Consider the following 11206-nt stretch of genomic DNA (forward strand, 5'->3'; position numbering starts at 1 on the left):
CCTCTGCGGCCCCCCGAGGGCAATCCCGTAATTGTCCCCACCATCCGCCTCTTCTCCACCTCCATCGAGCCCGCCGCCTCCCCCGGCGACAATCCCCATCTCAACAAGTTCTTCGTCGATGGCCGCCCCGTAAACCCCCTCGTCGTCGAGAGGGCAGAATCGGAAAACCAACAGCAACAACGCCAGGAGCAGTACAAACTAGAAGAAGACGAGGAGGAGGAGGAGAGGGAACTGGGCGGTGGCAGCGGCGTAGATTTGAGGAAATCGGAGGTCAAGTCGGAACTCGAGCTAGAGGCGTGGAGGCCGATGATCCCTCGGCGGCGAACGAGAAGCTGAACTACGATCAGGTCTTCATCAGGGATTTCGTGCCGTCGGCGATTGCGTTCCTTTTGAAGGGGGAGACTGAGGTTGTTCGCAATTTCTTGCTGCATACGCTGCAGCTTCAGGTGAGGAATATTCTTTGCATATTTCTGCTATTTCGTAACTGCTCTCATGAATTGAGATTTAGTACTAGATTATTTATCAGCAATGGTGCTTATTTGCATGTTCATAATGTAACTGTGTTGTATATCAATGAGGTTTGGAGATTGAGTACTCAGTTTCAGTATTCCCCGAGTTAAAAACGTTTGTGATTGCAACTTTGCTTATTGCCAAATTGATGTTTAAAAAGTATGTGTCGATGGGCAACATCCGGGTGTTCTGATTGTTATTTCTTTCCTCTTGGAATGTACATGATCTCTATGAGGATGAATCAAAACTGTCATGGACATGACATTGAAGGTTTTTACTTGTTCTCGGCTTTTTGGAACCGAGCTTATTTTATCCCAATAATTTTGTTTATTGATTTGGAGACATGGCTTAGGAATTTGAATCCTTGATTTTTTCAAGATTATAAGATATGATCTGAACTTTAGCTCAAGCGAATACCAGCTCACCACTTAAGATGGGAGTTCATTGGGTTTGAATCTCAAGTGCTACAGATTGGTGGATTTTCAAGCTATGACCTAGATCACAAAATTGCAACTCTTGGGTTCAAATATTAAGAGGGGAACTCATTGGATTTTCAAGCTAAGACCAAGATCACGCAATTGTAACTCTTTCTGCAACTATCAACTTCCACAACCCTCAAAGGTGTTAGGCAACTCATGGAGCTCAGTTGAGAATATATGTGTAGAGACATGAGGATATAGGATGCTAACGATCATCTTTTGTATCACTGTCATCCAACAGGACATGTTTCTCACTTAATTTGAGCATTTCCCTCGAATATATAGTCTTTTTGGGGCCCTCCCCCTTTGTGTAGATTCCTTCTCACTACGAATATATGGTCAGGCTTAAAAAAAGGGTATGCAGACTTCCATCAACGACTTGTTAATACCTTTGGTGCACTTAATCCAATGCTTCAAACAATAAAAACCTTCATCATCCAGGCGCTCTTCTCAATCTAGACTTCCAACTGATGTAGGACTCCTTTCAGATATTCAAGCTTAAGGCAGGTTCTCTAAGAAACTGACACGCGCATACCATATTGGTAAATCTCTTTACCTAAAAGCTAGAGATATCAGGTTCCTCTGCCATTACTACCTATCAATCTAACCTAACTGACACCTTTAACCTCCTTGAGCCATTGATTATTCTGAGTTGTACCAGAGTGGCAGCCTTTTGTTGCCAATTCAAGTGCTTGTACTTTTATCAGGATGGTGTCAAATCTGCAAGAACACAGCCTACGGTTTAATGACAAGTTGGTCATAGTGGGACATTTTTTGATGTGGGTAGTACTAGTGTGGCAGTGATATGTTGATTTTTTTCAGCTTAAGATCTACCAAATGTTGCAACAACATGGTTGAGCTGGTCGGTAACTGTTGTATTGATAGATAGTCTAATATCTATAGTACTCTCGATTTCAATATTTACGCAGGTCATTATTTTTTTTTTTGTTGTTTGCCTGGTTGATCATTCCAATGAGTGAGCAGTTTGCAATATGCCACAAAATTTTAAGAATAAAATACAACTTTCTTTATTTCAGCTAAAGAAGATCAATTAAAAAGATTGATCGCCAAAATCATTAGCAGCATGGTAGTATAGTACTGAGGAGCAAACAGTAAGATAAATGGCTTGAATTCTACAAGAGTGCATCGATCAATGATAATAATGAAATCATTTTTCTTAATAAAATTAGTGCAGGTATTTTAGGAAGCCTTAACAAAATTATGCAGCATGATATGAAGTGTTCAGTGGATATTTCTTTTGCGTTCTTTTTACCAAATAGCTCTAGATGTGCCCTCTGGTATAGTTAGCTATGTTATTTGTTTGCATGTATCCTATCAAATTCTTGACGAAGTTCTTCAGGATGATGTCAAACACTGAGTGCTTATTCTCTTGGCATTTTCTCCCACCCAAATCTCTCTAGAACTGTCCTCTGCAACACTAAGCTACATTGTTCTCAGTTAATAAGGTTCTTCATTTTCTGTTTATCCATTGATCATTCTAGACCTAAACTAACAAAATGTATGTTTGCTGATGGTTCCAGGAATTTCACTGTGCATTAAATCTCAGCTAATATTGGAAGAGTTAAAATTAATGGTAAATTACACTAAACCCCCAAGAACTTTTAGTGTTTTGCAGTAAACTCCCAAAAAACTTCTAAACTCACACTAAACCCCCAACAACTATTGGAATTGCAGAAAACCTCCAATATGTTTCCACGTTTTGAATGTAATCACCATGTCAGTGTAAGTCCCACATTTTGCATTGGCGACACATTTTAGATCATAAATGTGAATTAAGACCGTCATGGGGTTTATCTGCAAAACATGGAAACTTGTTGGGGGGTTTTCTGCAATTCCAATAGTTATAGGTGGTTTAGTGTGATTTTAGAAGCTTTTGGGGGCTTACTGCAAAAAGCTAAAAGTTCTTGGGGGCTTAGTGTACTTTACCTAAAAAGAACTACTAATGATCAAACAGTTTCAAACATGTTGAGTATTTTTCTTTGCTTTAACTTCTAAATAAATGATCTTACTCCCCCAAAAAGAGTGCAAGCTGTACTTATTCCGGTGGGACTGCTAATAGTTCAAAGGTCTGATGTGCACTAATTGGCCTAATATCCTCTGCTTCCAGATGCTGCAAATTAACATGTATATGAAAAATATAAATATAGTTTGTCTCATTTAACTTTTGTTTTTGTTGATTAATGCTAACCTTATACAAATCCAGATTTCTGGCAGTAGACTTCGTTCTATTAATTCTTTACTCACAAACACCTACTGATTCATTTTGATGAATTAACATTTACTGAAGCATACTCAATCCATTAAATCTACTCTTGCTATGTACCAGAGCTGGGAGAAGACTGTGGATTGCTATAGCCCTGGACAAGGGCTGATGCCAGCTAGTTTTAAGGTCAGGGCGGTGCCTTTGGATGGAAGTAATGAAGCATTTGAGGAGATTTTGGATCCTGATTTTGGAGAATCAGCCATTGGTCGTGTTGCACCAGTTGATTCTGGTCAGTCCACTGTGAAAACTCATGTAGTATTTATTATACACTTATAGGTTGGGCAAGAATAATTAATGGACTTCAATTTTCCTGACTTGATAAAAGAAATGTTTTTGTATAGGATGATATTTTCACATTTTATTTCGTCTTATGTGATACTGGCAGGATTGTGGTGGATTATATTGCTAAGGGCATATGGGAAAATTACAGGAGATTATGCATTGCAAGAAAGAGTTGATGTACAAACAGGCATCAAATTGATCCTGAAGTTATGTTTATCCGATGGGTTTGACATGTTCCCTTCTCTTCTGGTCACTGATGGATCTTGCATGATAGACCGAAGAATGGGAATCCATGGTCATCCCCTTGAGATCCAAGTAAGTTCACCTTTTATGAATTTCGTCTATTTAAATGGTCACCAAAACTTTAATTTTCTTGGCCTGGTGTTTTGAGATATTAGTCCTTCACCTTTGTGTAGAGGAAAAGAAATACTTATAAGTGGGCACGTGCTTTCTGCGCGAAAGAAAATTCTTTTTTCAGGACTCGTGCTCTTATGAACATGATTACTTGTTCTGATGGTATGCATGGGGTTTGTGGTGTAATCTGTTAATTCTCCAAGTCCAACCCCATGTGTTCATTATTAATTGTGAAACTTCTTCATTTTTTCTTTAAAATGAATGGTTTATGTTGTTTTAACAAGTGATTTTTGTAGGCTTTATTTTACTCAGCTCTTCGGTGTGCTCGTGAGACGATCACTATCAATGATGTGTCTAAGGACTTGGTACGTGCTATTAATAACAGACTAAGTGCATTGTCGTTCCACATCAGAGAGTACTACTGGGTGGATATGAAGAAGATTAATGAAATATATCGCTACAAGACTGAAGAATACTCCCATGACGCAATTAATAAATTCAATATCTACCCTGATCAAATTCCTTCTTGGCTAGTGGATTGGATCCCTGAAAAAGGAGGTTACCTCATTGGCAATCTACAGCCAGCTCACATGGACTTCAGGTTTTTTTCCCTTGGCAATCTATGGGCCATAGTCTCATCTCTTACTACTCCAAGGCAAGCTGAGGGTATTCTTACTCTTTTTGAAGATAAATGGGACGACCTTGTTGCAAAGATGCCCCTGAAAATATGCTACCCGGCTCTAGAATATGAAGAATGGCGTATAATTACTGGCAGTGATCCAAAGAACACGTGAGTGAATCAACTGACGAATTTTTCTTGCATTCATATGCAACCACAGTTGTTTTTAGCATGCATTAGTTAATTCAGCAAAGTACACCTTGAAAGCTAGATTATAAATCATTACTGAGGACGATCAACTCAAATTCTTTGTCCCAACGGGACAAGATATAACTTGCAATAATTTTCCGGACATGAGCACTAAAATAGCTATTTTTGTATAAATTCAGCCTCGTTATATATGTAGATGACTCTGTTGTGGACATGCTAATGCAGATAGAGTATTTCTGGCTAAACATGCTAATATTTTCAAACATATATCTATTTTTTTGTTGTACACAACTGCAAGATAAAATGCATCAGGGACCACAGATAAATGAGACTAAACTACATGCAGCCCTTTACCAACCTAAATTCTTATTCCTAGAGATCAATTGGACAAGGAATAGTTCCACTTGAGCATCTGGGATAATTTTGTAGGAACTTCCCATGATGATTGATAGGAAAGAAATAGTTTTACCATTTCTGTAGAATTTCGTAGTAATTAGTGTTCTTGAATTGATTAAGTCGTTTACTCACATCAAGCTTGCTTCTTGTTGATTTCCAGACCTTGGTCATACCACAATGGTGGATCTTGGCCTACGTTGTTGTGGCAGGTAATATAGATTGACCAAAAAGTTCATTTCTCTCCAAGCATAAACTTAACCCTTCGTTTGGTCAATATTTTTAGTTCACATTGGCCTGCATCAAGATGGGCAAACCAGAATTAGCTGAGAGGGCCATTTCTATTGCTGAGAAGAGGCTTTCAAAGGACCGGTGGCCAGAATACTATGACACCAGAAATGGAAGATTCATTGGGAAACAGTCACGGCTTTATCAAACGTGGACTATTGCTGGATTCTTGACATCCAAAATGCTCTTGCAACATCCAGAGATGGCTGCCATATTAACCTGTGAAGAAGATCTAGAGCTTCTCGAATTTTGTGTATGTGGCCTAAGAAAGACATCCCGGACCAAGTGTTCTCGCCTTGCTGCCAGATCGCAGATCCTCGTTTAAGAATGGTGTTGGTTGGGAAAAGGAAATATACAATTAAACATACAATTCATTTCACACTGGGAATTTCTTCATGTTGCAAGGATTTTCCCATGATAATGTACATTATTTTTTGGGATGTCATTTGGCACTAAATACAAGTGGGCATTTTTGTGAGTATAACAGTTATTATTCATATTCACTGGTAAAATATAAGCAACAATGTACAGGCTGTAATAAATATGTATACATAATCCCTTCGAGAAATTTATGCCCTTCTGTATGTAGATTTTGTGGAGCTTCAGGATTTTGAGAGAAAAGTACCTTCTGATTAATCCTCAGTATTAACAATTGCTCTTAAAGCTGAACAAAACATTCGGCTATTCTCCAGGTCTCCTCTTTTTCGGTCATGTGGTAGCTTTCATTGTTGTCGATTCTTCTGTCTGGGTTTTTCTTATTTGTAGACTGCTGAGATGTGCTCTTGTTGTTTGGGTTTTTCTCATTTGTGAACTGCTGAGATATGCTCTTGTCGTGCAACTTGAATACATCCAATGATGAAGCGTCGTGATCTTTCTCTCCCTTCACCAGAGCCTTCAAGAGCAGGATGAGAGACGCCATTGCCTCGAACAGGATGTCAGGTGCGAGTGATCTATCTCCTCTCTATATATCCATGTTGTTTAGCTTCCAATATTTGCTATAGTTTTGTGTTTTAAGGTTGGTGGATTGCTTCTTGAAAAGGAAATCTTTGCATGTCATATTGTGAGTAATTTTTCTTGGGGTGATGGTAGGTTGTTGGCCATCTAACAGGGCGAAACATGGTAGTCCTGGTCAATAGTTGGTAATCCACACTTGATGCGTGCTTTGCTTGGTAAAAGAGCAGAGAATGGTTGTAGGTCTTGATTAGTCCCGTTGGGTTATGTATAGGATGTCATTTAATTGATACTGTATGTTGATGGCGTGCTTTCTCATTATTGGTTGGATGCAAGTTTGAGTTTTAGCTTTTTAAGTGTAGCAAATTTGTATTTAGGTGCCAGCAATATTGTTTTCAATGTCTCTTCCTAAAGCTGATAAAAGGTTTGTTTTTTTTTTTTTTTTTTGAGCTTAAATATTATTAAAAAAAATTAGTACTTATTTTAAATAACGAGTACATGTTTGTACTATTGATGCTCTATATGTCAACAGTGCTAATCGAAAATTCTACAATACCAGAAATTCTGCATGCATTGGCAGCTTTAATTGGTATCCTTGTGAGATTGCCATTTGGAATTTTAATTAGATAATTTAGGAAGAGCATTTGACCCACTGTTCAATTGGTAGCCTTTTTTCTTAATTTTCAATGATTTTCTAGAGGTGGTTGGCATCTCGTTGTTGTTGTGTTACTACTATTTGAATCTTTTTCTCGTTCATTCACCCCACATTTTTATCAGAGAGACATGTGAGCTTAGGTTTAGGCTTTTTTGGTTTGACTAATGAACAAAGATGAAGTGACACTTTCACCACTGCACTTTAGAGGTAAAAGGAAATCGTAGAGACAAATTAGGGTAGACCAGGTCACATTCCAATCCCATCAAGCGAAGATGAAAGCATGAGCAATGCCCTATCATCTTCGCATTTTCCACAACTCTTCTACTGTACATTCTCCAAGTGAAGCTACACTATAACACTAGAGCACAACGCTACTCCCACTTAGTTTTCCTTCAGGAAAACAAAAACAAAACTTGCGGGAGCTAAGAAAAATATCACACTGGATACTCCTCATGTATCACAGTCTCCTTCTTCTCCATTACTACTCAGGAAGTGATCGAGGCGATTTTGGCCGAGCCTTAGAGAATACATGGCCTTCTTATATTCACCCCAAGTGAAAGATTTGTACCGTCGAGGGTTTTCTGGTGTGACCGTTTCCGAGAGGGGGGATATGGATGCATGAGGTGGAGGTGCCCCGAAATAGACCACCGACATTCTTTGAGTGTAGGAGTTGACTACAGCTCTGTGCCTCACGCTCGCAAGCCTACCGTTTGTCATAGCCTTCAATGAAACCAACCCCACATCATTACAGTGATTACATGAACTAATCAAACAAACATATTGTTAATTGCGGACCCCTGCAGTTCTATCGTCGCGTATAGAACCCTTGCGTGAAAACAGTTTCACTCAAAGGGTTCGTCCACAATCAGGGAGATAGCACAGGGGGGTCTATTCGCAATTAACCCTCGAACATATGTCAGGCGGGATGTCTGATAGAGAGTCTAAGAGGGTGGGAAATACCTGGAGTGCATCCCCCACGTGGACACAGAACGCCGCAGGGTCGGGCTTGACGGGGACCCACGGCCCTCCGTCTTTCATTATCTGCAGCCCGCCGACGGTGGACCTTAGGAGGGTGAGAATCTGAGGGTCAGTATGCTCTCCAAATCCAATTCTACAGTCATCTCTAGCGCTGGAATAGGAGGCGGGATAGTGGTTGAGCCTCAGCAAGGAGTCACTTTTACTGTCCCTAAGCAGCTTGCAGAAAATCTCCGTGTCCCCCAGCTTTAATCCCTCACCCAGTAGCTCCAATATCTCACATGCTAGGCTTCTCATTGATTCCACATACTCGGTCACAACACAGCTGTGAAAGAGAACAAAAGGGGGGCAAAAAAAAGGAGGGTCAGGGTGCAATCTGGAAAGGGTGAGGTAAAGGTGATTCGAATGGATTGAACACACAGAGACACCCTTTTTTTTTCAGTTTTTACTGTCTCTGTTTTTTTTTTTTTTTTCCTCCTTTTTTCAAAACCATAAACAGCTCATCTGAGCACTTGCTTGGCTTTAGATAGATAGAAAGACCATCCTTTTTTTTTCCCTACTGCCTGAACACTTCCTTTTTCAGGTGTACTATTTGAAGAGCACGCATCCACTCTCGTGCCGATAAATCTCTCAGCCGTCCAACAAAAATTAAAGGAATGATTGAGATTCAAACACCCAAGTGGAAGTGATTAGAACACGTGGGGGGTGCTCCGTGGGATTTTGTGTTCCAGAATATCCAATTTCCTATCTCTGCTGATTTTTATCTGAAGTGTAGAAATAATCTCGGAATAGTGACGTGTGAGCCAAAAGTGACCTTAAGTACACATCGTGTCCACAATGTTTATCAGAATACATGCCTACGCTTGACTCTAGGGGAATTGTTTGGCAGATGTTTAGCGGAATACGTGCTTATGCTTTCGACTTTTGGGTTCAGGGGCTTGTTTGGCAGCTCTCCCACCGGCCGGGCTAACGGAACTCTAGTTACGAGCTAAAAAAAAATTCTGTTTGGAAAAGAACTGGGTGAGAATTATACTAAGATTGTTCAGTTCAAAATTTTGGACATGGTTTAGGCGAAAACCGGTTTTCTCTGAACACAACTCGCGGGGCTAGCTCGTATCAACGTCGATACGATAGATAGAAATGCAAGGATTTTATCAGTAGCTTCTAAAGTTGACTACACATCATGTAACCTTGGAAAGAGCTTGAAGTTGATGCCCTTTCGATTAACGAAAGGACACAAGGTGATCGAGCAAATTGGGTAGGTTTCGCACTTGCGAATGGTAAGCAAGCTATGCTTTCCACGAAAGAAAGCATACTTATTAGGCAAATCTTGCAAGAGTTTGTGTTCGCGAAAGGTAGCAAGATTGATGCTTACCATGAAGGCAAGCATCAACCCTGAGAAAATCTAGCCCAAGTATTAGTTGGAGGATCTTGTTGCTATCATTACCAAATGCACAGAGAGAAGGTCTATTTTGAGATAGGAGGGTTGTTTAAGATTTAATTCCCACTGTTCTAAGGCCTAGGTTTATTGTGATTGCCCACCCAACCAAGCATTGTGTGTAGGTACTGGATTAGTAAAGTTGGATGACCCCCTAAAAAATGATTAGCATATAAAGTTATGATCAGGTTCAGATGGAAGTACCACTAATCTCATTATATATAGTAAGGCTACGTCTCCTGAAGGGAACTGTCCACTTATTGGGGATTTGATTGGACTACTCATTGACATCATCCTTTTCATAAATAACAGTAACTCCCTTTTCATGGCCATAGTTATGATTATTCAATGTTCAACTTTGTGGGGTTAACTAAATCTATGGTTTGATAGTTTCAGCAAAGCTTTAACTGAATTTTTCAAAGGCTCTGGAAAAGATCAGCGTGGTTCAGACATGAAACTGATTTTATGAGGACATAAACATAAAACTACATACAAATCAAGAACTCTTGTTTAAAACATGTTTGATGATCAAGATGACCCACATTTGGGATGCAGAAAATATGGCTCAATTTAAGCGTTACCCTTGTTATGATTTTGTGAGAAACTGAAACTATGAAAATTCGGAGGCTTAAACTAGACGAGAAAACAAATACAGAGGTTCGTAACTTGTGTTAACAAACTAAGCTTTGCTCCTAAGCCTGAAATGATATTAAGCAGAACTAAAGCAATATTCTGCCAGCTAACATGGAAAACACAGAGACAACACAAATATCACTTTACAAATCATCGCACTTATCAGGAAACCATAGCCACCAACCATACTACTCAGAAAATATTGGTGTACCTGAAGCCTAGGTGGTCCTTTTTGCAAATGGTCTTGGCTCTCAAAGAGACATAGGTAGGGCTAGCATGAAGGAGGAGATACTCCACCTCCCCTGTGTCCCCATTGGATCCAATGCTCCTGAACCCGTACCCGAGAGGGTTGGGAGGCCCGGAACGTTGCTTCTCGGATGCGGGTAGAGAGAAGAACTCAGACCCGGTTGCCTCCATTCTGGCAATGACATTTTCAGCCACACCATGGTTGGTAACCATGAAGAACCCAAACTCCTCACAGGCCTTGAGTATGGATTCTGAAACTCGATGCCTGGACCCGTTCAGGTCGATAACGGGTATGTCAGTGTTCCGGGTGCAGTCATTGTGGGCCGGGTCTGTGGAAGGCATAACCATGATGGTAAGAGATGAATGAAAGATGGGAGGGAGAGAGTAAGTAGGTCATAGATGGAGATGGTGGTTGAAATTTATAGAGGGAGGGGGGAGAATTCACACATTAAGTACAACTGGAAAGTTTCTGTAAAATACTACAATGCACACGTGACAGGATTTCAAACTGTTGACTCAAGCTGATGCGTCTTTGTGTTTTTAATTTCAGTTGGTCTTTTATTTAGTTGGTCTTTTATCTTTCAAAGTAAATTACATGTATGCCTATTTGTAATATCGCCCAATTGCAAATAGACCCCTGTAGTTCTAATTAGGCCGACAAACCCCTCCAGTGAACTCTTTTATGAATCTTTCGAGAGTTAAAACAATTAGCAATTGGTGGACCGTCTGTCTCTACAGCTGAACTTTTTTTGACTCTTTCAAGAGCCAAAAAGAATTCACTCAGAAGTCTATCCACACAATTAGAACTACATGGGTGTATTGACAATTGGGTGATGTTACAGGGTCTATCATGCACTTAACCCTATCTTCTAACACGCTAACGCCTGTC

The 11206-nt window shown here is 40.0% G+C and overlaps 2 protein-coding genes across 2 annotated transcripts; one reads left to right on the top strand and one right to left on the bottom strand.

Moving 5' to 3' along the window:
- On the top strand, positions 7-5900 carry LOC109849359 (neutral/alkaline invertase 1, mitochondrial-like; the record flags this gene model as incomplete). Its single annotated transcript, XM_020419183.1, is given in 7 exon segments — positions 7-298; positions 301-446; positions 3337-3502; positions 3659-3870; positions 4206-4699; positions 5295-5343; positions 5418-5900. Coding segments are annotated over 7 exon segments (1686 nt in total), but the record flags the coding sequence as incomplete, so codon positions are not given.
- On the bottom strand, positions 7206-10734 carry LOC109850884 (gibberellin 2-beta-dioxygenase 2-like). Its single transcript, XM_020420970.1, has 3 exons — positions 10283-10734; positions 7986-8325; positions 7206-7745 (listed from the first exon to the last, which is right to left on the bottom strand). Exons 1-3 carry the CDS (start codon positions 10663-10665, stop codon positions 7476-7478), a joined length of 993 nt encoding a protein of 330 aa, XP_020276559.1. The 5' UTR covers positions 10666-10734; the 3' UTR covers positions 7206-7475.

Source organism: Asparagus officinalis, chromosome 7, assembly GCF_001876935.1.
Source record: "Asparagus officinalis chromosome 7, Aspof.V1, whole genome shotgun sequence".
Lineage (NCBI taxonomy): Eukaryota > Viridiplantae > Streptophyta > Magnoliopsida > Asparagales > Asparagaceae > Asparagus > Asparagus officinalis.